We start from the raw sequence: 27724 nt of genomic DNA on the forward strand, positions 1-27724 counted from the left end.
TGCTCTAGGGAATGCTCTGAACAGAGTTCAGTTCTAGTGTGGGCCCTAATCTCGAGCATATGCATTTATAAACAAACACCTAATTATAATGTAAATGAATAAGTGGTTGCTTATACTGTGCTCGTTATCATGGTGTCTGAAAGCCTCTCCATTAGTCACTTTTTACATTTAAGTTAGAGATGCTCAGAAATGTTTCTTCTAAGATTCATTGAAAGAAATGGAACTTTTGCAAAAAAAAAAAAAAACAAAACAAAAAAAACCCCACAAAAACGTTCATTTTACCCCCTTACATCCACTTAAACTCAAGCCCACTGCTCTACTAGTAAGTAAAATCAAATATTTAGAGCAACATATAAAAGACTAAATGCAAGCAACAGTGGAGACTAGGGGCACCACAGATTTTAAAACTACACTCACTCTGATAAAACAATTCATATTTTAGGCCTGATATTTACAAAAGGCCTCTATTACAAAAGGGCTCCAGTTTTGTTGCATTTAGACATCCCGCTACTTGAGTGCTCCCACAATCGATTCTGGGTGTAAAATTTGGGGCTCAACTATTTGCAGGAACAAAAATTCATTCTCACAACCAAGGCGGCTTTTAAAACAAACAAACAAAAAACACACAAAGCCAATCGTGTTCAAAGTGTTTTTAAGGGTTCTGATTAGCATACATGATGCGTGGTTGATACTTCACATGTCTACGAACAAGAAACAGCAAGTGATTTATCTTGGCTTGTGTCCAGTCACTCCCATGCACCAGTTGCTCCATGTCATGATTTGGAACAGCAGTGTGAGAGAGACTGTTTGCTGCATAAAGCTGGTCTAAGTCAAGGATTCTGACATACCTTCCCATGGGAGACTGGCCAGACACACACGCACTACTCCTCACAGGAGCGGAAGGGAAGGGGAACAAGCTAGGGGCTTGTACATCTTCCCTTCACTCCTCCCTGCCTTTTCTCTGCACAGAGGGTCACCAGCAGTGACTTCTTGTCCCTCCCCACCCCCATGAGCTAAGAGACAACTGTGACACAGAGTCCCTCAAGATTCACAGAATTTCTGGTGGCCGTAGCCCACAGTTTGAAAACTGCGGACACTGGGTACAGAGACCTGACCGTTAAGGACACGAAGAACCCACAGGGGAGAAGGGAGCTGTAGGGTGAATGGTGACTGCAGACATGCTCTGTAGCAGTTTGCTCTGTGACACATTGTACTAGGCACTGTTCCATGCTGTCTGACTACCATGATGGTGATGTAAAACCCCTTCCATTAGAGTGACAGTATCTTGAGTGGAGCTTCTGACCTCTTGCTTAAATTAACAAAATCTTTCCTCAGTACCTGTAATCTCGTGCAAATAGGATCTGAGTTTCATTTTCAGAAGCATGAGTCTTTAAGAGGAGACCAGCTCTGAACAGCTCTGTCCTTAAAAGCTCACAGAAGTGTTTTTGCTTTCTCCTCCACCCCTCCCTCGCTCTAAAAATATTGAAAAGCTGTGGTTAGTTTTGTTTGTTTTCCTGTGAAATCGTTCTTGGGAAAGTAATGTCTTATTCAAAGAAACAGACTTCAAGAGGTTGACGAGGACTGGGATTTTCAATCCCCAACAAGCCACCAGCACAGAGGGATACAAGATTATTGCACCCATGATACCAAATTCATGCACATCAGTTTACTGACCGTCAAGTAGCCAATGCTGAGACTGCTTTTTCTCCAGCTCCATCATCATGACACTGGTGATGACGTGATCCGGTACCAAAAGGCCTTGCTCTAAATACTGCTTTGCCAAGACACCAACTTCTATTAAAGAAACAAAACATGTTTCAATAAAAAACCAACAAAAAAAAAAAAACACACAACTGACACACCCCCACCCAACACACACACCTATCTTAAAATTTCCCCTTGATAACATTAATCCAGAAACCCCTCTCTAGCCTCCTTTTTGCTCATTAGCTTTGTTGGGAACACTTCCTTGTTATTGGTGACCAGGGACACTTAACAGTGCTGTGGGAAAACCTAATTTACCAGCTGTGAAGTTGTAGGCTAGGGAATAAAAAAGAGTGAGGCTGCCTTGAGGGACAAAGAAGGCCAGGAAAATGCCAAGTGATTGTTGGCAGTCTTTTCTTCAATTGATTGGGTGAAAGGATGCTGTATGGATTTCTTGATTAGTGGACAGTAGAACACAGAAGTGCATTTGTGCTAAACTTTTGCAATGCTGGATGTATATGCAGAATTTTAAGAGGGACACCCTGCCAATGTTGACCCCAAAAACTTAAATATTATATATTTATTTTACTTTACAAATTGCCCCCTCCCTGAAAGTGGGGTTGTTGGGTTTTTTTTTGGAAGGAATAATATCCTTCCCACTGCATCTGCAGCCTACACGTAAGAACCAGAAAACAAAAGTGGCCATAAGTTTAATGATTCTGTTGAGTCATCAAGGCTCAGTGAAATAAGACTAATAATAAGCCAAAAATAAGACTAATATTTTTAAAACTCTCTTTTAATAATGTAAAGTTATTATTAACATAGATAGGGACATTTAAAAATTACTATTAAACATTTACATTGTGGTGGTGCTTAGAAGCTAACCAGATCAGGGCCCTATTGTGCTAGGTGCTGTATAAGTAGACTACAAATTTAAACCTTTTTCCTATATGCACAAGTTTATGCACAACCATTGCAATCCCTCAGAGAATGGATTTCCAGCCGAGTACTACAGGGACAATAGCAGAGGCTCCCATGAGTTTGAAAAATAATTAGAGTGCTGGAACACTGCACAGACATTTTAGTAGGGTTAAACCTGTCAGAGTTTCCTTAATCCTATTCTTCTCGCTTCCCCCACCCCCAAAAATTAAAGGATTAAAGTGGTGTTAAAAATGTGCACCATCTCTTACATAGGACTTAGAGATAGTGTTTTGTGTGCAGACTTTATGGGAATGCCTAACAAAGTTAAACATGGTTCATCAAAAATCTGAACCCACACTTAAGCTTTTACACAAAGCATTTTGTTATTGTTACTGAATTCAGAACATTGCTTTCTAGCCAAGTTTTTCTAGACCAAGAGCTTGAATTTGGAATGCGTATCTTCTCTGTTTGAATATATATACACCCAGGAATGAATAATTTTAAATACTTTTGCAACCTGACTGTTATAAGCTTCAGAAATCTCAAGAGCTAGCTCCATTTTTTTTAAATCCAGTGTTCATTTTCAAAATCCATTGTTGTACCAGTGCAAAACTCAGTGTAGTTAGGATAATTAAATCTGAAAAAAAGAGTCTTGCAATAGCTAAAGTCACTCAAACAGCCATCACCAACATACAATTAGATCAAGAACAAGAACTTTTTATTACTGTTGTCATTGCAAATTTGAGTATAACATTTTCTGCTTCAAAAGGGAATGCTGTTTTTTCAACTAAGTATCACAGCCTCATAGGAAACGTCAGCATGAGGTGGAACAGAGGGCGGTTAAGGCACCAGAGTGGGACCCCAAATGTCTAAGTTTAACACTAGCTCTGCTACAGACTTCCTGAGCAGCCTTGGCCTAGTCACCTAATTTCTCGGATTCAGTTCCCCATGTGGATAATATCCCTTAAGTCACAGGGTGCTGGAAGTTATAGAACATTAAGAACAATAAAAAGTATCACTTCTTGGAATAGGAATTTCACAATTAGAATAAAAGTGCATCTCCTCCTAACCCATATTTCAGAGGCTTGAAATGCCTAAGCAACAATTGCCACCTTAAACTAATATTTTCTGGAACTTCTACCAACTTTTGATCAACTCATAAATTTTCCAGTGAAGCAAGTGCATACAATAACCATGTTCAAATGTCCTTAACTAGTTTTTTTTTTTTTTTAAATGGCATGAAGTACATGCGAGTTGGAAAGCTATCCCTTGACTTCAGCACTAGTGTAACTATCACAATTCAAGTGTTCCTGGAGTTGCAATACTGTAGTCTTGCATGAGTTTGGACCTATGAAGTTTTTACCTTTTACTGGGTAGGAGAATGAGTATACCACACAGCTCTCTATCACGGAGGGGCTGCAGAATTAATTCATCCGCAAACAGCAGCCTCTGGAAACACAAATCATCTCCACCAGATTCCACCAACCCAGAAACAGAGATTCTCCAGAACCTTCATTTTCCTAACTGTGGCAAAATACTATGCCCCAAAACCAACCACACACAAGCTCAAACACAGATTGAATCTTACTGAGAATTAAGAGCAATCATCTCAAGAGCACCATAATTTTTTAAATCCTATGCACTTAGAGAGCTTAAAACATGATATATTTAAAACAGATAGATTAATCTCTCAAACAGCAACACATTTCACCTTTCAGAGTGGTAGCCATGTTAGTCTGTATCAGCAAAAAGAACGGAGTACTTGTGGCACCTTAGAGACTAAAATTTATTTGAGCATAAGCTTTTGTGGGCTAAAACCCACTTCATCAGATGCATGCAGTGGAAAAATACAGTAGGAAGTGTATGTATGTATATACACACACACACACACACACACACACACACACCATGATCTTGTGATCTGAAATAGGGCACAGGTTAAAGATTTTTAACCAGTGAATACAATACTCTATCATTTTTATCACTTGCTTTGGGTAGCATACACAGGCTTGGGTGGATGAAGACATATTTGGCTAATGCAAATGTATTTAATACTGTCCAATAAGACCTCCACTGGGAACTATGTCCTGCACTTGTAGGGAATGGGCTCATTATGGAGAAGTTTCAGAGTAGCAGCCGTGTTAGTCTGTATCCGCAAAAAGAAAGGAGGACTTGTGGCACCTTAGAGACTCACGAAAGCTTATGCTCATAAGCTTATGCTCATGCCTTAGAGACTCACGAAAGCTTATGCTCAAATAAATTTCTTAGTCTCTAAGGTGCCACAAGTACTCCTTTTCTTATTATGGAGAAGGTTGCTCTCATCGACTGCTGGAGCAAACCGATGTGCTGCAGTCAGTCCATCTATAAATCTCGCAACAGAGCTGGGACTAGAATTTTGCTCCTTCCGTTCCATTTACACAGGACTCAGAACTAATGGGGGGGGTGGAGAGGAAGAGAGAAAACACCACTTCTTCAGCTGATGGTGGTAGCATCAGCAAGCCCTATATCCTCTCTTTCAGCCAACCTCCAGAGGGCAATGTCTCACATGCACACTCACCCCTGACCGAACCAAGGTATGAATGAATTGCTTCACCAGTTTCCTTCCGTCTTTTTACCAAGTCTCTTCATCTTTTAGTCTTCTGTAGCTTTTACCAAAAAGTTTATTCAGATAGAATGTGTTTTCCCCTTAACTAGCTGAAGCATTATTAAAACCTCAACACTATGTCTGGTACACAGAGTAAAGCAATTCACTCATTTTGCCTCAATATTCTTACCCCCATAGGATAGCAGTGTGTTAAAAATGGGCATTCCCCCTCTTTATTAGTCAGTGGGAAGTTTCTTACCAATTGGCTTGTGCTAATACTTTATCAGATACCATTGTTTAAAAATCAGCTTTATGAAACAAACAGTGACTGAATGCCAGTTTAAAAACAGAATTTTTTCTTGGATTTCATTTATGCACAAATGGTGTATTTTTATGAGAACCGTCAAACAATTAAAAAAAAAATCACATTTAATCATGAGATTAAAACAAGATGTAATTAATCACAATTTTAATTGCACCATTAAGGAATAAAAGAATGCCCATTTAAATTACAATATTTTGGATGTTTTTCTACATTTTCAAATATATTGATTTCAATTACAACACAGTACAAAAAGTGTACAGTGCTCACGTGATACTATTTTTGATTACAAATATTTGCACTTTAAAAAAGATAAAAATCTACAAATTGAAGCATGAAGAAGTATGTGAATGTTTAGCATAACTGGCATGTAAATACCTTGCAATACTGGCTACAACAGTGCCATGCAACCGTCCATTCTCACTTTCTGGTGACATTGTAAATACACCGGCAGCATTATCTCCCATAAATCTAAGCAAGCTTGTCTTAATGATTGGTTGAACAAGAAGTAGGCCCGAGTGGACTTGTAGGCTCTAAAGTTTTATATTTTTTTCACATAACTGCACTCAGAAATAAAGCATAATAATTCTACATTTGTAAATTGCACTTTCATGATAAAAAAGAGATTGCATCTCAGAACTTGAATAAGGTGAACTGAAAAATACTATTTCTTTAGTTTACTTTTACAGTACAAATATTTGTAATCAAAAATAAATACGAAGTGAGCACTGAACACTTTATATTCTGTGTTGTAATAGAAACCAATATATTTGAAAATGAAAAAAAACCCGAAAGTATTTATAATAAACAATAATAGAATACCAATTTAAATGTAACAGTGTGCTTAATCTCTACTTTTTTTAAAATCTAGTTTATTTTTTTTGCATTAATTCCTGGAGTTAACTAGGATTAATTGACAGCCCTAATTTTTATTATTTTTTAAACAAACAAGCCTTAAAAGCCCTCCAAAGAACAACTAGTTAATTAGGATCAATTGTATGGTTAAAACCCAGAATGAGTAAGAATCAGTGCACAGCTTTACCACCCCAGGGAGCAGGATAGGAAAGACTGCAACTCTGGGATCCCTACTTCCACCTTGATACAATCTGGTTCCAGTGAACTCCCCACTGACCTATATAGTAGGGGGAGTACCACTCTGACAGCAGCTGTCCTATCCACCTGTGCCCAGCGGTGCAGGTAGCCAGCACAGCAGAGTAAGCAGACTCTTCACAGGTACACAGCAGCATTCATGATTTGGCTCCTCGAGAGGAACCTTTAAAGAAATCCTAAAGCAAAAACAGACAAGTCCAGTAGTTCAACAACTTCAATGAAGAAAATGGTCAGAAACTTTCCTTCAGAAATGTGGAAGCCACAGGTTGATCAAAAATTGCTAATGGGATCTTTCTATAAATAAAACCAAATAAGATTGGGTCCTAGAAATATCCTAGAATTGAGATTATTGCTGCCAAGGAACATGAGAAGACTACAAGGATGTCCAATTCTGGCATGTGAGAATGTAGTCTTAAAAGAAACACTTGGGAACACTGTAAGGCAAAAAGTTCACTCAGTAGACTGCAAAGATGAGTCACTGGACTGAGATACATAGGGTACTTCTCTTTCTATGCAGAAATTTAAAATAGCATGGGGAAGTCAGCTATTTGCCTGTTGCTATAGTAACAGGGTGAGCCTGTGTAGATACAGATGACCAGGAGTGACTTTTACAATTGAAGGCAATCCATTTCTGTACTAGAATAGTCACCAACTGTAATGAATGCATATTGCCACCATTACTGCACTGTCGTTCACTTTTCTCCTGCTTCCAAGGTCTCTAAACACATCAGAGGGAAAAACGTGTCTTATTCAACCTGTGCACAGGCACCCCTTGGGCATGAACTTTTATCACACCCTTCTGCAAGCACATTTTTTGTTACCTGTTCACATGGTCTGCACTAAGCCAAGGGCTTGGCAAGAATGCACTTGTTGCTAGGGAGAGACACTCCCAGATTCAAAGGACTGCAGTTCCTAATATGAACTGGTATTCATAACGATGTTTATTTACTTAGCCACAAGGGGAAGTTTTCTGTACAGAACCCCACTGACTTCAGTTGCAATCTACCACCACAGAAGCAGTTGCTGGACTGGGGTCTAGGTCAGTCTCTCAAAAATAGGCCAGATCAGACATGCAAAACCTGAAGTCCCTGGACATCCTTCACTCAACACTGAAGCCGTGGTCACATTCTTGTACCTGGAGTACATACAGGGACCTAGAAGACACTGCAACATACTGCAGCTGATTAATAGTCTAGAGAAATGCTGGAGGCCCCTTGTTAAAATTCCATTGCCACCATTACCTCTGTGAAAGGATGGTTAGGATGATTTCCTTGCCACTAATGGACTGCTCTTCCTCTCTGGACACTGCTAAGTCATCCCTACCAGATAGGGCTTGCCGCTGGCATTCAGAAAACTTCTTCTGAAAAGCAAAGGTTTTTACCTTTGGAATGAACCCAAATTGTGTTGGGTGTTAGGTATTGTATATCGACTTCTCTACAAAGTCTTCATCCCAGCCTCCTCTGAATTAAGTCAATTGATTATTCTCTGTCCTCGCTCTAAAAAGTGGCCCGTTTTTCAGGAATGAAGTTTATACATCTCCAGGGAAGTTCACTTAATATGAGGTTAATTTGCCAAGTAGTGTTCTCTCCCTCCTAGGTCATGAGAAAACATTTTTCTTTAAAAAAGGAAAAATAAATATATTCCCATAGTGATCTTCAAGGTTAGCCCAGGCAAAACTGTTGCAGTAACTGAACCTTCACCTGACAGAGGCTGTCACAGAACAAACCTATCCCTGAAGTGCTAAGACCTCCTATGAGGTATTTATGGGATTCCCCCATCTCTGTAATATTTGTATTATTTGCATTACAGTAGCACCTGAGATTGAGACCCCACTGTGCTAGGTGTTGTACAAATACATAGTAAGAGTCCAATCCCTAAAGAGTTTATAAGCTAAGCAGACAATGACTGGAGAAATGGAGCTTTATTACTCTATTTTACAGATGGGGAAAACGGAAGCACAGTAATTAAGTGACTTAGCCAAGGTCACACAAGGAGTCTGTAGCAGAGCTAGGAACTGAATTCAGGTCTCCAGAGTCCCAGTCCGGTGCCTGAACCTCTCTCTTCTCCTCCTTCTTACTCCCCCGCCCCCAAACCCCAATGACTTACAAAACCACATCTCACATAACTGATGAATACATCTGTAAGGAACTGGCTGGTCTGATCTCTGAAAGTCCGCAAACTCCACCTCCAAGGACAGATCCCTGGAAAGAGCCAGTAACCTCCTCTCCTTTTCCAGTTTATATAGAGCTTTTCTAGATTTGTTACAGCATACAGAGCTCTCCTGATTGAAGACACAAGTGTAAATACAGCCCTTCGATACAATATATTGCCTGAAATGTCAGCTTTATACTCCCACTGAGAAAGTTTCAAAGTTAAGTTTCTCATTTCAAACCACTCTCCCCCTGCTCTAAATATCTAAAATGCAACTTATTAATTATTTGTATTATGAGAGCATCAACCGATCAGGACCCCATTGTAATAGGTGCTGTACAAACATAGAACAAAAAGATGATCCCTGCTTGTATACTGATAATCTTGCTCTAAGAAGAAGAATATAGCAGTAGGGATATATTACCAACCACCTGACCAGGATGGTGATAGTGACTGTGAAATGCTCAGGGAGATTAGAGAGGCTAGTAAAATAATAATAATGGGGGATTTCAACTATCCCCATATTGACTGGGTACATGTCACCTCAGAACGGGAATGCAGAGATAAAGTTTCTTGACACCTTAAATGACTGCTTCTTGGAGCAACTAGTCCTGGAACCCACAAAAGGAGAGGCAATTCTTGATTTAGTCCTAGGTGGAGCACAGGATCTGGTCCAAGAGGTGAATATAGCTGGACCACTTGGTAACAGTGACCACAATATAATTAAATTTAACATCCCTGTGGTGGGGAAACCATCACAGCAGCCCACCACTGTAGCATTTAATTTCAGAAAGGGGGACTACACACAAAAATGAGGAAGTTAGTTAAACAGAAATTAAAAAGGTACAGAGTATAAAGTAAAATCCCTGCAAGCTTCATGGAATCTTTTTAAAGACACCATAGTAGAGGCTCAATTTAAATGTATACCCCAAATTAAAAAACATAATAAGAGATCTAAAAAAGTGCCACCATGGCTAAACAAAGTAAAAAGCAGTGAGAGGCAAAAAGGCATCCTTAAAAAAGTGAAAGTTAAATCCTAGTGAGGAAAATAAAAAGGAACAAACTGGCAAATGAAGTATAAAAATATAACTAGGAAGGCCAAAAAAGAATTTGAAGAACAGCTAGCCAAAGATTCAAAAAGCAATAGCAAAAAAATAAGTACATCAGAAACATGAAGCCTGCTAAATAACCAATAGGGCCACTGGACAATTGAGATGCTATAGGAGCACTCATGGACGAGAAAGCCATTGCAGAGAAACTAAATGAATTCTTCACATCAGTCTTCATGGCTGAGGATGTAAGGGAGATTCCCAAACCTGAGCCATTCTTTTCAGGTGACAAATCTGAGGAACTGTCCCAGATTGAGGTGTTATTAGAAGAGGTTTTGGAACAAATTGATAAACTAAACAGCAATAAGTTACCAGGACCAGATGGTATTCTCCCCAGACTTCTGAAGGAATTCAAATGTGAAATTGCAGAACTATTAACTGTAGTCTGTAACCTATCATTTAAAATTGCTTCTGTACCAAATGACTGGAAGATAGCTAATGTGACGCCAATTTTTAAAAAGGGCTCCAGAGGCGATCCCAGCAATTACAGGCCAATAAGCCTGACTTCAGTACCAGGCAGCAAACTGGTTGAAACTATAGTTAAGAACAAAATTGTCAGGCACATAGATGAACATAATTGTTGGGGAAGAGTCAACATGGTTTTTGTTAAGGGAAATCATGCCTCACCAATCTACTAGAATTCACTGAAGGGGGTCAACAAGCATGTGGACAAGGGGGATTCCAGTGGATATAGTGTACTTAGATTTTCAGAAAGCCTTTGATAAGGTCCCTCACCAAAGGCTCTTCCACAAAGTAAGCTGTCATGGGATAAGAGGAAAGGTCCTCTCATGGACAGGTAACTGGTTAAAAGGTAGGAATAAATGGTCAGTTTTCAGAATGGAGAGAGGTAAATAGTGGTGTTCCCCATGGGTCTGTACTGGGACCAGTCCTACTCAACATATTCATAAATGATCTGGAAAAAGGGGTAAACAGTGAGGTGGCAAAACTTTCAGATGATACAAAACTACTCAAGATAGCTAAGTCCAAGGCAGACTGCGAAGAGCTACAAAAAGCTCTCTCAAAACTGGGTGACTGGGCAACAAAATGGCAGATGAAATTCAGTGTTGATAAATGCAAAGTAATGCACACTGGAAAACATAATCCCAACTATCCATATAAAATGATGGGCTCTAAATTATCTGTTACCACTCAAGAAAGATCTTGGAGTCATTGTGGATAGTTCTCTGAAAACATCCACTCAATGTGCAGTGGCTGTCAAAAAAGCAAACAGAATGTTGGGCATCATTAAGAAAGGGATAGATAAGAAGACAGAAAATATCATATTGCATCTATATAAATCCATGCTATGCCCACATCTTGAATACCGCATGCAGATGTGGTCACCCCATCTCAAAAAAGATATATTGGAATTGGAAAAGGTTCAGAAAAGGGCAACTAAATTAGGGGCAGGGAACAGCTTCTATATGAGGAGAGATTAATAAGGCTGGGATTTTTCCATCTTGGAAAAGAGATGATTAAGAGGGGATATGCCTGAGGTCTATAAAATCATGACTGGTGTGGAGAAAGTAAATAAGGAATTGTTTTTTATTCCTTCTCATAACACAAGAACTAGGGGTCACCAAATGAAATTAATAGGCAGCAGGTTTAAAACAAAAGGAAGTATTTCTTCACACAACGCAGTCAACCTCTGGAACTCCTTCCCAGAGGATGTTGTGAAGACCAAGATTATAACAGGTTAAAAAAAGAACTGGATAAATTCATGAAGGATAGGTCCATCGATGGGTATTAGTCAGGATGGGCAGGGATGGTGTCCCTAGCCTCTGTTTGCCAGAAGGTGGGAATGAGCAACAGGGAAAGGATCACTTGATGATTACCTGTTCTGTTCATTCCCTCTGGGGCACCTGGCATTGGCTACTGTCGAAGACAGAATACTGGGCTAGATGGACCTTTGGTCTGACCCAGTATGGCCGTTCTTATGTTCTTATCATTTGACTCTGGACTATACAGCTGCTGCGAATACTGATCTAATGGTTCAGTACTAGTCCAAAGCCAAAAAAGTGTTTCAAAAGCTTAAGGCGGCATGAGAACAATGTAATTACCCAATATCTGATTTACAAAACCCAAGCTCTTGAAATGAATAGTGAAGGACATTGTAAGTTTCATACTGCCCACATAAACAACTCATCCTTAGCAAGTATACAGAAATGCAGATTTCATTTTCCAAAAGGAGGAAATAGAAAATACCATTCTCCTATGTTTTTCTCTCCATTCATTTGGTTGCTACAGGGTACATCTATATCATAAATTAAGATCGAATTGTAATGCAGGTAGGCACACCTGTGCTAGCTTTAGCACTCTAGCTAGCATGGGTAACAGTAGCAGCAAGGACTACGTTGGCTTTGCCAGGCAAGCCACCCCAATACAAGCCAGCCAGGAACCCTAGGTACATACTCAGGTTGGTAGCCCATGAGCAGAGATTAATAAGGCTGGGATCTTCACTACTACTGTTACCCGCACTAACCACATTAAAGCTACCATGGGTATACCTTCCTACACTGCAATTACACCTTAACTTGCACTGTAGATGTAGCCAGAGACTCCCGTGATGCTTTCAAGTAATGGCAGTATGTTAAAGTAATCTTTGGCCTTGAAAGCGGTACCCCTCAGTACAGCTCCTTAGCTGCCTGGCAGCGAGGCTCACCTTCAGGGATGTTTTAAACAATGGAAGAGAATCCCTTCCCCAGCACCTGTCAGTTGGCATGCGCTGAAAAAAAAGAGACCAGGCTCAATAACCGAACCTCCAATGTGACAATTTGGGATTTGCCCTTGATAGAGAAGCTGTGGCCTGTAATAATGTGCAACATTTACATTCATATGTTCAGAAGTGACTCATGCAACCCGGTTTGTAGTCATTGGTCAGACTGCCTTAAAAGGGAAGGTGCAGGGAGCAGCAGCATGCTGCTGGCGTCCCTGACCACACTAACCTTCCAGAGGAACAGCCCATCATTAAGAGGATTAACAAAACCTAAGCAGTGCATACAAATTAAGATTCTTCCCTCACAACTTCCTCAATGTCACTGCCCCATCTCCCTCCTCCAGTCACAAGGCACCCTCTTCCCCCTCCCCCAACCAGATCACACATTTGTCAAAACCAGGGCTGTGGTAGCAAACCTGTAACATTTCTTGCCAATAGATCTTGGATTTCCAGCCAAGGCTGCTGGTATTGAAATGAAAACAAGACAAGAGAGTGAGAAAGTCACTGCTGTATTGGCTCATGGAGAATATATTTCCAAACACAGACTCTGAGAAAGTGTGATCTTCACGGCACAGCTGCTGCAAAGTTCTGGAGTGCCCAGCTGCTAGGAAACTGGCATGGATGAAAAAAAAATGCAGCACAGAAGTCCTCAAGGAAAAGCCAAATGGGAAGGGTTTTAATTTTTCAACGGCCCTCCAGTTATCTTCCCATGGCCAGATTTCTCAAGATAAGCTCATACTTTCCCCTGTACAAAGTAACCTTTTACATGATTTCTTGTTTATACTTCATCTAAATTACCTAACGTTAACGAAGAAAAGAGTTAATTCAACACTAGCAACAGTTAACTGTGTACTAAGACGGTTAAGTTATAACAATGATGGCCAACTTTCTGAGGCCAGAAGTCGTGCTTAGGATTTTAAAGACACCTGAAGTCATCTACCCCAAGGGCCTATGCTCCCCACCTCTTATGGGCATGGAGAAAGTCACAGACTTGTGTGTTCTGGAATCATTGCCATGGCAGGCTACTAGATTGTTCTAAACCTCCAGAAAGCGCCACACAGATGATCCACTAAGTAGTCTCAGTCATGGGTTTAGCGTGGAGGGGGGATAAGCTAAACGGAAAGAAAAGCGAAGGGAGTGGGGACATTAAAGGGAAGGGTTTATGGGGACAGGATAGAAGAGGGTAAGAGGGGCAGGTGTGGAGTGCAGTCAAAGTGAAGAAACTGCAAGGGAAGATGGGAGAGGGCTGGGCAGACAGCCAATCAGTACAGGGCAGAGAAAGTCCAGTCAAGGCTGTAGAAAGTTCTCCGAATGTCCAAATGTCTCTGCTTTGGCTGCTCTGCTCCTACCTGCTGTAGTCTCCAGCTCCCTAAGTAAGAGGTCTATGACCCCCAGGGATTAAGAAAACACAAAGGTGGTATAGAGCCACCCACCCCCTCCAGCTCCTGTGCCAAATACAGCTCAGCCTGAGCCAAGACTCTAGCCCAGAGTTTCTGACTTTGATATTGAGATACAGAGTCGGGCACTTCACACAGTTTGGATACTGCTTGTTTGTTTTTTTAATACCAGTAAAACAAAAAACCATGGAGGTGGGAACTGACTAGATCAATGTCAAGTTACAAAATCCATAACATCTTCATCCCTGAGTCAGAGATTAGTAGAATGAAGGTATTTATTTACCATCTTCCCAGGAGGTGATGAGGACTCCGGTTGTACAACATTGTATCTCTTCAGATTTAAAATGACACAGATCAAGTAATGCCTGTGCCCCAGCTTCAGGTGCCCTTGCCACAAGTTAAAGTTACCTTTGTAGCACATTCCCACCTCTAGGACAGGTTTTGCTGCCTGGAGTTACCTGAGCAACTCAAGATCTCCCCTCTCCGATTCCTAAAGCAAATCCCACCCCGACCTCTCAGCCCTCCACCCAAAGCCTGGTCAACTAGAGGAGACTTTGGACCACACGTGAAGGTCAACAAGTTCCAGCTATTTCAGACCGGGGAAGTGAATTCTGTATTTGAGGGGCCCTCACAGAGCATGTCCTGTCACCAGGTCCCTCTTCTGTAGGGAACGGGACACAGGTGCCTCTGCTGATCTCTCCTGCAGCAACATCAGATGTGGGTTTATTGACATAGCTGCCATGAACTCAGAACCAAACCAAGCAACCCCTTCTTCTACTGCCCAAATTGAAAGCCTTGGTAGTAGGCAAATATCTCAATTAAATACCCTAGCTGCCGCCCTCATCTCACCATAGTCATTTCAGCTTTATCTAGATTAATCCTCAGCCTACTTGCTCTCATCAAGATAGTGGGAAAGTCATTCAACAGCACCCTGGATTTGAGGAGACAGATGACCGCTGTAGTCTAGCAAAACACGTGCTTAACTTTAAACACACGAACAGTCCCCCTGAAGCGGATGAGTGCTCAGCACTTCCAAAAAGTCGGGCCACTTATTTTAGGAGCCAAACTGTCGGTTTGTATTTTTAAAAATCTTGGCTCCATGGTCATTAATTTCTTCAGAAAATGCCACAAGCAAAGTATTACCAACTTAACTGAGGTTTATGAACTATTGCAGATTCACAGCATAAAGACAGTTAACCAGATTCATGATGCAGGAAGCATATCCTCTTTCATACAGAGGATATTTTCTAAACTCGTAAGTGGACTTTATAAACAAGTTTACAAGCCAGTGAACAAGTAGTTACACATTTTCTGGGTTAATAAGTGCTATCTAGTACAACAGTCAGACCAATAAGGTTTATATAAAACCGTTTACTCTCAAATCATTATTTAAAGACTTCAGTAACACAGCCAGAGATTGTAGGTCTATTTTCAGGAGTGGGTGGGCAAGGTTCTGTGGCCTGCGATGTGCAGGAGGTCAGATTAGATTATCATAATGGCTCCTTCTGGCCTTAAAGTCTAGGAGTCTATAATACTTGCTACCTTTAAGAGAACAAAATTACCAGATTACATTCTCTGACCTCAAACTTGTGGCTCTCAGGGTGGCTTCCTTATACAGCCAGTTTCATCTACACTTGGCACAATCTTTTCTATAAAAGAATAACTCATGACTTGCAGAGATCATCCATAAACATCTGGAGCAGAACACAAGCTCCATCAGAGACAGGAAAGATCATCCCAAACTTCCCCTCAGTATGGTGGTAGGTTTTAACAAGTGGCCTCTGAGCCACCCTCCCCACTCCTGATTTACATTAGTGTAAACAGATTTCTGCCCACTCTATGACAAAATAGTCATTACAATAGATTGTTAGAGAAATGCTCTTTTGAAGGGACGTGAGCCAGTCTCTCCTTTGTGTGGCAGCCCTTATTATCAAGCTGTTAGCTACCTAAATAATGGAATGGATATGGCAAGTCACATTATTTCACTTAACTGGTGAACTCATCTGAAGTTTCAAGAGTCCATCAGGATCCAAGCACCAACAGGTAAAGTTAATTATGAGGAGACTGAAAGAGTTCAAAAGAGCCAGAGAAGTATTAGCAGCTGGTTATTTACACCTACACAAGGGTTGTTTGTAAAGGGCAAAACAGTTGAATTTACAGTGGTGAGAAGTACCAGCTTGACTGCCCTGGAAGATTAATTCCACTAAACAAGCAAAGCGTGGGCAGTAATACTGAAACATTTCTCCTGAACTGCCATGCCAGTGTGGCTCAGCACTGGCGTTATGATCACCCCTAGATGCAAGACAGTAATTTGGGATCCATGCTCATTAAAACCTTAACTTCCCTGATGAGACCACATATGAGGGGCTTGTAAAGTAGACACCCACATATTAGGCATTGGGCTGAAACCAATTTATGTCACACAGGCCAAAACACCACTGTCAGCTTACTACTTTCAGTCCCTTCAAGAGGAAAGTCTAAGACAAGGCACAGCTCCAGGCTCAGAGAGCTTGCAGCTCAAATCTCCCACCCAAAATGGGAGAAAGTCAGACACTGATTCCTAACTGCCTGAAATTTGGCTTTTGAATCTCTACATTGGTTTACCCAGTCATACCAAGATGAAATAAAGATCTGGACCAGGTGTTTTGGCTGAGGCCCGATCTTTTCTTCCCCCTCAGAGGGGCCATGCAGCCAGTGGACAGAATTGGGAGTAAAGGACTCCTACTCTAAGCACACCTGTTCCATGGCAAGTCACTATCTACCTCACAGGAGGGTAGAAAGGATTAAGGATCATGGAGAGCTGTGAGAATGAGAAGAGCTAAATAATTTGAGCCACATTCAAAACCAGTGACTGATGAAAGAATCAGCAGCCCGTACTCCCGAGTGTGGCTCAGGTCACTAGTAACTATTTGAGTATATTTTTCCCATCCTAATTAGAGATGGGCCCCAAACCTGAAGAGCAGGTATAAACCTCACCTGTGAACTCTGGAACGGATTCTGACTAAACTGCCTCAAACCCAAACTGGATGACTCAGGCTCCTCTTTTAATGTCAAGATTTATTGTTCTCCAACATACTCAGACAATATACTCCAACTTCTCATGTTGTACTGTTGCTAACTTGACTGTTAGTTCAGTACTGTTTAAAGAAACAATCCCAGCAGCTTTGTAATGTATCTTTATGACACAGAACCTGGACTCTACCCTGTTTAACCACGCACCTGAACAGCGATAGCTGACAGAAGCATGTTCATTAATACTGTCTATTTTCATTAAGCTTGTTACCTTTTAAGACAAATAACATTTTAAAGAGATCTTGCATAGCTAGACATAGAAAGCAGAAACAGTGAGTTGAATGATGCAATTAAAGCAAGAGGCAGAGACAAGTCACTCACTTGGAGGATATTTGACTCACACAAACCAGAAAAATTCAGAAACACACAGCCTTTTGGCAGAAAGTTAAACTTGAGTTTTAATGATCCCATTACTACAAATAATCTGTGAATCCTTTTAAGGACTCATGATTCTGCATTCTTCCACAGACGGTTGTCTATTACAATGTTCAAAACTTTCATTGGATGGAAAGTTGATTGATTGGGCTTAATCCTGCATTATTAAGTACCATCTGAAGTCAAGAGGAATGGAGGGTAATCAGCACCACAGATGGAACCACTTGTAGCCAGGTCCCTACTCACCCAGCTCCTTGCTGTTGTAAGGATGTCCTCTTCAATACAGATGCATTTTCACTCTCAACATTCATTATGTTCAGCACTTTGCAGGATCTGACCTTTATTGACTAATTGAAGATATGAAGGCCTTAAAGATTACTAACAGAGTGGCCAGTAAACATTACAGATATAAAAAATATTCTGGCTTTCTTCTATAGCTACTTCAGAACACAGGATGGTTCCAGCTGAGCTTCATCTTCTTGCACTGCAGGTTCTTTATTGAACAGATATTTGAACAGTTAGAAGTCCAGATGGTATGAGATTATTAGCATGGGTATAACCATCCCCTCCAGTTTTAAAAGCAGGACTAAAAATGTACACTCATGTTGCTGTTTGGAAAGAGTTTTCATCCAGATCAAGCAAGAATAAGGTAATACACAACAAGATAGGGTGCTGTGTTGCCCGTCAGTCCTCTCAACATATAGGACAGAACAGATTTAAGAGTCTCTTTACTCTTAAAGCTGAGTTTTCTTTCAATAGCACAGCCATTTAGTAAGCAGGTACGATCAGAGATGTTATAGCTCAAATTCAACACCATGGAATTCTGATGCGACAGCGTACTCAGCCTTTTGATTGAGACACAAGACCTAGCTCCTCTTGTGGAGAAGTAAAATATAATCACGGTACTTTGGGTAAAAACAGGAGTGCCATCTCCAGTGTGCTGGTCCAGCTGCCCCTGGCTGTTGTATTAGTCTTCATTTCCTGAACTGCATACTGTCATGAACTTTTCAACAGCTGCTGCTTGACACCCAGAAGTGGCTGCATTTCAATAGTAGGTGGAACAATCAATTTTATATGCACCTTACCTGCACTGCATAGTATTTGTAGGAGATCCTTGGATTAAAATTCCTATAGGAGCATAACACTGAAAGGTTTCTTTGAAGCAAGAAAGATTGTCACCACCTAAAACGTGAACCAAGTAGTGCATAATATAGATTCAGAATGGGAATACACAGGGCCAAGTTCGGACTAGTTTACTGTAGGGCTAGCTTTAGCTAGCACATGGTATACGTGTAAAGGAAAAGGTGTGAACTGAAATAGAATTCAGGAAAGGCTAATAATTTAGGCCCCAATCCTGCCAAGATTTACGCAAATGAGTAGTCCCATTGAACTAGTAATGCATAGAGCAGCAGTGCTTTTTGTTTGCTGTAGTATTGTCCCACCCCTTTTTGTAAGCCTCCACAGAAAGGGTTTGTTTGCATGCATCCTTTTTTAAAAAAAAATGCAATTAAACTTTAAAAATAGACTATTTGGCTTTGCTGGACTAAAGTTATTAAGAACGTGGCCTTAAAAGGCCCAACTATAGGCAAATTGTATTTCTTCACAGAGTTTAAGACTAGAAGGAACAATTAGATCATGTAGGTAGGCCTCTTGTTTATCATAGGCCATGACTTCCTGTGCATTAGGGTTTATCTGCACAGCAAGCTAGACTGTGAACCTACAGCATGCCAGAATTCTGCACACTAACAGACCACGCAGACCCTGCTATGCGCACTAAGAGTTCCACAGAACTTTTGAGTTATGGAACTTTTAGTATGTGGCAGCAGGGTCCACATGGCCAGTTAGCACACAGCAAGATGGCACACTGAGTCACATCCTGACGGGGTGAGTGTTCAGCAAGCCAAGTGGACAAGCCATTAGTGATTCATAATTTTTAAAATCTCCCCCTTTACTCTTTCCTCACTACCCTCACGCACTTGGAGTTCCCCTCACACACACCCTTCCCCTTAGTGTTGCAACAATAGGTTTATCTGACCTGGATTTTCCTGGTTTTCAAATCTAGCCATCTTTAAAATAGTACTTTGATGACAATCCAGCTATGTGAGTATTTCTCCAACTTAAGAATTAATCCCCCCATCAATGTAAGGGACAGCACTTATTATCTAACGACTACAGCACTGCCTGTAGGTCACATATTAAAAAAAATACTCAACTGAAAAAAGTTCACACTGCTGTCTGAATGTTATATCTACTTTTGTTATAAAAGAACTGAAAGATGAGGGGCAAAACATTTCTCTGTTTCAGTTTATTTTGTGCAATTAATGGTTGTGTATATTCGGTTTCACTGTTCCCCCATACAGTGAGTCAGTTTCCTCTCTGTGTAGGACTTTCAGTGTAACAGAGGAGAAAACAACATTTTGGGGAAAAAAGAGAACTGATTGCCTAACCATAAAAGTCAACAGAGAATTCGGGGGCCAGTGTAAGATATTTTTCAATTCACTTCTTAAAGTTAGTTGTATTGTCACAGCACCAACTATGGACCAGGGCCCCACTGTGCTAGGGGCTGTACAAAACACAGAACCAAAACGCTGGCCATGCTCCAAAGAGATTAGACTCGGTCTACTTATAACACAACAGATGGATGCAACGGGCCAGGGAAGTACAAGGAAACAGTAAGACAATACAAATTAGTGTAACAGGCAGCAGTCTTAGCATATAAAATGCCTAAGTTGACTGCATCCATTTAAATTACAACTAGCACAAGACCTCTTTTAATGCCAATAAAGTCAAAGCTCTCAGGAATGTAAACTGGACATGGAAACTGCAGGCATTCCACATCTTCCTGTCCCTCTAATTTTTAGTTACCTCAGTAAGAATACTTCAGAGGAAACTCACACCTCTGCTCCTGCACAGAATTACATCTCCAGTGAGGCCAGCAGTTCCAGGTTGAAACCCAACAAGAACTGCTGCACGCTTATCCATTCCAAACTGTTCCTGGGCACCACATGATCTGTGCTGTTGTGCAGGAACTCCAGTGTGAACCTCTTGAGGGGGGAGAAGAAACTCACATTGAAAGGGAAGGAGTGTGACAAAGGAAGAAGGAAATGAGACTGGACTGAAGAAGGAACAGAAACTCAAAATGGGAAGTAGGGGAGAATAAGGTGGTAGAGGGAAAGATAGGCAAAAATAAGGGGACGTGGAAAAGGGATGTGAACAGTCTACCATAAGAGGAAAAATACTGAGATCTAGGCAAGGCCTACAGTAGCAACTTTTGCTAGTATATCAATGTTGGTTAGGTCTGCTGTGTTTTCTGTAACATTTCTATACCACCAAAGCCCTGGTGCAGATGCAATTATAGCTGCATAAAGATGCTTGTGCCAGTATAGCTAATTATGCTCAGGAAACCGGTACAACTAAGCTATATCAGTAAAAGTATTTTTGCCAGTATAAGCAGTGTTAATGCTAGGAGGGTTTGCTTGCACAGGTACCAGAAAACTTCTTCTAGTGTAGGTCTAGCCCTAGAGAAGAGAGACAAAAGAAAGAAGAGAGAGGGAATAAGAGACTGCTATTTGCTAATTCAAGTGGTATTTACATAACTACCCACCTTCACACCTGAAAGTGAATAGCTAATATTAATACACAAAGGAATAGATTCTGGGATCCTCACTGAAATTCTATACCAGGGTGATAAGTAGACAAGGCTAGACCCTAGCTTGCATATGGAGCACACACCAATGCTCTGTTAATGAGGGGGAATGAACTCCCCCAAACAGACACCACTGAAATTCAACCGCTGGCTCTGTTAGTCTTTTCATTACGAAGCCTGTTTCTGACGAGTTTACAACTTGGCCATAAACACTGGCTCCGAGATGAAACTTGGCGTATAAAAGGCTTAATTCCTAAAGTGAATATTTTCTTTTCTAAGTTACAATGCCAATTTACCATTTATATGTTAGAGGAAGAAATGGCACAAGTTTTTATTTTAGAAAAAATAAAAATATTTCCAGAAGCAACCAAGTTTGAGCCAGTTTCATAATGCCTAGCTCTAAGAAGCCCAAATTATTTCCCCTGCCCAGAGCTGGGAGAACTATGAGGGGTATGGGACTGTCAAGATCTTTTCCCATGCCTCTAGTTGCCCTGCAGCCCATGTGTCACTGCAGACTTTTCTGTTAGTATGACCTACACTACACAGGAGATAAGCAGACAGGCCCATGGCCATGCCCCGGCACTACCCTCCTGGCCGTGCTCCCGCACCACCCTCCACCCTGAAAAAAGAACCAGAGAGAAGTCTCTGCTGCCACAGATGGAGCCCCCCTACAGCACAGCTCCACAGTACAGTACACTTCACTGCACAGATGTGCCATAACCTGCCCACATGCAGCAGAACTGCACTGGTTCCACTGCCTTTCGAGCCATATGTGCCTGTAGAGGGGATGAGATTTAAAGCTTTAGCATTTAAAACTAAGCAGACAACCCCACTGAGATATTTGTAACACCACATAAGTAGGGAGCTATTTTTCACAATGAATTATTAATTGAGGATACACAATAGTTAGGGTATCACAAATTCACAGCATGCACACATATTTACACCATAAGCCATTTACCATTTTGTAATATTTTTACTCAAAGTTAAGTGTGCAATATTTCCCCAAAACCACAGCTAACAGTGGATGAATGGGCACACACTAATTATTTATACAGGCTTCTTCTGAACCTCAATTACTATGTATGAAAGAATCACTGTAAACTTTTCAGAGAAAACTATTTAAAAAAAATTAACTGTGTGGATTTAGACAAGAAAACCAGGAAGTTACAATTTTTCGCACAATGAAAAAAACAAACAACAAGCAGCATACAGGGTGAATAGTACATTTAAAAAGTTTTAATTGTATTCATTGATATTAATAACTCTGATAAGAAAAGCATCCCGTTAAACTGCACACAGGAAAAAACCTACTACAGCAGGAGAAAACAGTGAGTGAACTCAACCCCTGTGTATTGCAAATCGTGCAGAGAGGCACAATTGTCTCCTGTTTCGGATAACTTGTTGCCGTTTTCATTAACCAAGAACGCTATTGCTTCTGTAGGGTTTTTTTTTTTTTTCTTCCCTAAAACCGAGATCCATAAGGTTAGAGAGGTTGGCGTCCTAACCAGATTAAAGACTGGTCAGCCTCATTACGCACCACATCAGTGGACAAAGACTGAATTACAACATAACAAAAATGTAAAGAATTTGTTGGAAGGTGCTGTTTCTCTGCACCCCAGATTACACTGTAAAAGCGGGTTATGCAATACACTGAGCAACACACACACACGCCTGTCGACTGGCTCCTTGAGCGACGGTTGCCAGCCACCGGCGAGATCATTTTGCAAAGGGCCCGATTTCATGGCACAATTCCCCTCTCGGGACAAACAGCGTTTAGGATCATCTGCCCCGATGGATCCCCGAGCCATTTCGCCTAGCGGTTCGCTAGCCCGGTTGGTCTACAACACAGGGCGCCTCCTGCATGCAAGGAAACATGTAGGCGTTTCTGGGAGAGCAGATCCTCCACAGCTGGGCACTCTCGCCGCCCCCCCACTTACCGCTCTTTGCCCTGATGTTCTCCCGCAAGAAGTGCCCGCTGGAAAGGTGCTGGAGCCCGAAGCTCTCGGCAATTCTCTGGCACACGGTCCCTTTGCCAGAGCCGGGGGGGCCCAGCACGACGGCCCGCAGGAGCTTGGAAGCCATCGCCGCCGCTCACGCGCTCAGAGCTCCCCGCTGATCCCTGCGGAGCGACAGCGACCCCAGCAAAGTTACAGAGCAGTGGCCTGGGCAGGAGCAGCCCCTCCCGATCAGAGCGGGCTGGGGCAGAGACCGCCGGACCCCGCCAGCGCCAGGCCCTGCTACCTCTCCACCCAGCGACCCCGAAGTTACAGCGGAGGCGCCTGCAAATCGCGCGGGGGGGCAGTCTTTACACGTGGGCAATTCTCCCCTGCGGGCTGTAGCCTCCAAGGCGCCGAGTAACTGAGTTCCTGGGGCTCCTTAGGGACCCCCACCGACGTCGGTACTACTTGCAAGGGGAGGGGGGGCATCCTCCTTCCCACCCACCCCCTACCCGGATTGCACCCACGGCACTTCCAAAGAGCCACCTTCTCCGGGAGGGAAACTCAACTCACTAATTTTTAAAGGGATTGGGGGCGGGGGAGGAAAGGGGGGGAAACTCCTGCAATATGGCGTTTAAAAAATGTGCGAAGGGTTGACACGCTACTACTGACCCAACATAGCACACAGCAGGCTGCCGCTCCGCCTCGCCTCGCCCCCGCCTGTGCCTTTAAGGGAGAGCGTGGCGGCGGCGGCGTCCTCTTGCAAAGGCAAGCCCCAGCCCCGGCAGCGGGAGCAGCCGCGCGCGCTAGCTAGCTCCGAGCGCTCGCATTCGCCGGCCCCGACCTGCACAGCGGCAGGGAAGAAGACGTCCAGTGGCGAGCTGTCACAAACCCAGCCCCGCCCCCGGAGGGCCCGGCGCAATGGGATGTGTAGTCCTATTGGTGCGTCTCTCCCACGCCCACCAGCAAACTGAGCCGCCCACAAGGACTACAAATCCCAGCCGACCACACCAGCCAGCCGGCTTCCCTCCCAGCTCCCTGTAGGAATGTCTTGGGTCTAGGGCAGGGGTTCTCCAACTGGGGGGTCGGGACCCCTCAGGGGGTCGTGAGGTTATTACTTGGGGAGGGTCACGAGCTGTCAGCTTCCCCCATAAACCCCACTTTGCCTCTGGCATTTATAATGGTGCTAAATATATTTAAAAGTGTTTTTAATTGCGGGGGGGGGGGGTCACACGCAGAGGCTTGCTCTGTGACTCAGAGGCTTGCTCTGTGAAAGGGGTCACCAGTACAAAAGTTTGAGAACTATTGGTCTAGGAGCAACACTTAAGACCATAAGAACAGCCATGCTGGATCAGACCAATAATGGTCCATCTGTCCTGTCTTCTGACAGTGGCCAGTGCCAGATGCTTCAAAGGGAATGAAGAGAACAGGGCAATTTACTGACTGACCCCATCCCCTGATGTCCAATCCCAGCTTCTGACCGTCAGAGGCTTTGGGATACCGGAGCATGAGGTTTGCATCCTTGACCATCTTGGCTAATAACCACTGATGGACCTGCCCTCCATGAATTTACCTATTTCTTTTTTTAACTCACTTTTGCCCTTCACACCATCTCCTGGCAATGAGTTGCACAGGTTGATTATGTGTTGTGTGAAGAAATACTTTCTTATGTTTGTTTTAAACCTGCTGGCTATTTAATAACTCTTAATAGGGTACCCCTAGGGTAGTCATTAACCCATAGAAACTCAGAGGAGGAGTCTGGGGCGGGGGGAACCTACATTTAAAAGCAATTTTTAAAGGGTACCTCTCCCATAATGTTGTGTAAGTGGCCCAAAATCATGCATTTGCCTTACAATGTGTAATTTTCATGGTTACTCTTTCAAAACATAATTTTTTTCTCAATCAAATGCTTTTTAGCAACTCCAGGCCATGAGACATTAGGCACCGAATTAGGGGATGTCTCTTAAAGTACAGAACTCGAAAGAGAGGATTCATTCACATACTTCATCACTGAAAGCTAGTAGATATGTTGCACTGGAACGGCATGTTACCGTATGGGTTATTATGAAAATAGCTGTTATAAAAGTGATTTTGCAGACTATGGTTATTGTGTGTGTAGAATGTGTGCACACACAAAATATTTATAATGTAGCAGACTTGCCAAGTCTCATTCAGTTGGGAGACATACTCCCTTGTTTTGAATTGTTTATAAAAGGAAATTGACAAGATCCAAAATTACACTTTTTTAAAAGCAAATATCTTACTAGTGTTACTAATAACTGTATGATTAAAATGGAAGGATATTTTTAAATATAACCTTTCCCACCTTTGCTGCTTGTTGATTCCTCCTTCTGCTTGGACAATGAAAACCGACTAGTCAGGTGACTTTCTGGTTTGATGCCGTCAGGGTTCCTTCCCCACTCTGAGCTCTCGGGTACAGATGTGGGGATCTCCATGAAAGACTCCCTAAGCTTATTCTTACCAGTTTAGGTTAAAAACTTCCCCAAGGTACAAACTCTGCCTTGTCCTTAAACAGTATGCTGCCACCACCAAGCATTTTAAACAAAGAACAGGGAAAGAGACCACTTGGAGACATTTTCCCCAAAAATATCCCCCCAAGCCCTACACACCCCCTTTCCTGGGGAGGCTTGAGAATAATATCCTAACCAATTTGTTACAAAATCGTCAAAGACCCAAACCCCTGGATCTTGGAACAATGGAAAAATCAGTCAGGTTCTTTAAAGAAGGATTTTATTAAAAAAAAAAAAAAGAAAGGTAAAAATCATCTCTGTAAAATCAGGATGGAAAATACTTTACAGGGTATTCAGATTCAAAACACAAACTCAGGGCAAAACCTTAAAGTTACAGAAAACAGGAATAAACCTCCCTCTTAACACAGGGAAAATTCACATAAAACAAAAGATAAACTAATCCACCTTGTCTGGCTTACCTATACTGGTTGCAATACTGGAGACTTGGATTAGGATGGGTTGGAGAAGACGGATTTCTGTCTGGCCTCTCTCAGTCCCAAGAGAGAACAACCACGTAAACAAAGAGCACCAACAAAAGCCTTCACCCACCCCCCCAAGATCTGAAAGTATCTTGTCCCCTTTTTGCTCCTTTGGGTCAGGTGCCAGCCAGGTTAGCTGAGCTTCTTAACCCTTTACAGGTAACAGAATGTTGCCTCTGGCCAGGAGGGATTTTATAGCACTGTATACAGAAAGGTGGTTACCCTTCCCTTTATATTTATGACAGATGCACTAGCATAATGCTGCAATATCTGGTAACATGCTTCATGTTCACACACAGAAGCGTTCCCAACATTGTGCAAGTGTTATAAATATCGGTAGTAGACTTCCTTCAAGCCAGGCTAACCATCATGTGGTTCTCCACTCTGCCAATCTCCACCATTACAGTGCCACTGAAGACAGGAATCATTAGTGTAATAATCCCAAGAGCACAAATAGTCTTCCCACTACTGTCCCATAGTGCACTGGTCAATGCTTAGGTGGCATGTCTGGTCTACTTTCTGCATGGAGGTCAAGCCACTTACCTGTACAAATAATGCTCCACATGCAGCTTTTGATTTTAATATGTATTAATGGGGATTTATTTTGCAGGCTCAATGAATCAGGGAAATAGTGTCTGAGTTCTAATGAATTAACTACTACTATTGTTAAAAGTGTGGATAAATCCTAACACAAGGGTGAAAATGTTCATATCTCCCTAGCTCTCCCAGTGTCCCCTCCTTTCTGGGAATCATGGAATCTGGCTTCTAGCTCTAGCTTTGTCATGGACCTGCTCTGCGACCTGGGGCCTTAGTTTTCCCATTTGTAAATGGGAAATTAATACTTACCCACCTTTGTAAAGTTCTTGGAGGCCTACAAATGGAAAAGCGATATGGGCCTGAAATCCCCATGCTTGTAATGAGCCCATCTCCCAGAGCACATAGCTGGAGCCGGTGAGATGCCCAGCCTAAAACTCCTATCTACCCACCAAGAGCCCATCTCCAGAAGGAGCAGAAAGTATTGAAATCTACAAAATGCTGAATCCTTGACCTGTGTGGTCTCTTTATTTAAAAGCTCCTCTCTATTGCTAGGTGATTAGAGAGATACAGAAAGCACTACAATAGCACTGAATGCTAACAAAATGGGGAATAATAAAAGCTGTTCACCCATAGCTGACAAGGTCCAGTGTGAGATTTCATGGCAAAGATTAGGAAAAGGAGATGTTCTGGTCTGTGGGACAAACCAAGAGTCCAGACTAAATGAAGCAGAAGCAGTAAAGGATTAATTGTCCTTAGCTGGTGCCTACTCCTCAGAAAGGAGTCTCATTTTCTTCTTTCAGCTACTTGTGACTAGAGTCCAAAGCAAGAAAGTATATATAAAGTTCATCACACAAGGAATCACAATAGTACAGAGCTCCTGCATTCTGGCTTCAGCTCTATTTAATTCTGTTGTCAATTCCCAGCATGCATAGGAATAAAAATGCTTGGCTTTATCAAGAGAGTGCACTGCATTGCTTTCCTCCTTTACTAAAGAAAACAAGAAGCATCTCTTCCTTCACACCCAGGGCAGCCAACTAAAGCAAGGCTGGCTTTAGGGGGTAACTCAAGCAGGCTTCTAGGAAGTTTAAGTAAGGGTGTCATCATAGTTATACATAGGAAAATGTTCATTC

At 42.1% G+C, this 27724-nt stretch overlaps 1 protein-coding gene across 1 annotated transcript in view; it reads right to left on the reverse strand.

Moving 5' to 3' along the window:
- AK4 (adenylate kinase 4) overlaps nucleotides 1-23929 on the reverse strand; it is a 44263-nt gene extending 20334 nt beyond the window's left edge. Inside the window, exons 1-3 of the mRNA XM_074961587.1 lie at nucleotides 23720-23929; nucleotides 23048-23229; nucleotides 1675-1794 (exon numbers count right to left, since the gene is read on the reverse strand). Of these exons, the coding sequence (XP_074817688.1) occupies nucleotides 1675-1794; nucleotides 23048-23192 (265 nt within the window). The 5' untranslated portion in view covers nucleotides 23193-23229; nucleotides 23720-23929. The remainder of the gene's footprint in view (nucleotides 1-1674; nucleotides 1795-23047; nucleotides 23230-23719) is intronic.
- Between the last annotated feature and the right edge of the window lie 3795 nt (nucleotides 23930-27724).

This window comes from Natator depressus, chromosome 8 (genome assembly GCF_965152275.1).
Source record: "Natator depressus isolate rNatDep1 chromosome 8, rNatDep2.hap1, whole genome shotgun sequence".
Classification (NCBI taxonomy): Eukaryota; Metazoa; Chordata; order Testudines; family Cheloniidae; genus Natator; species Natator depressus.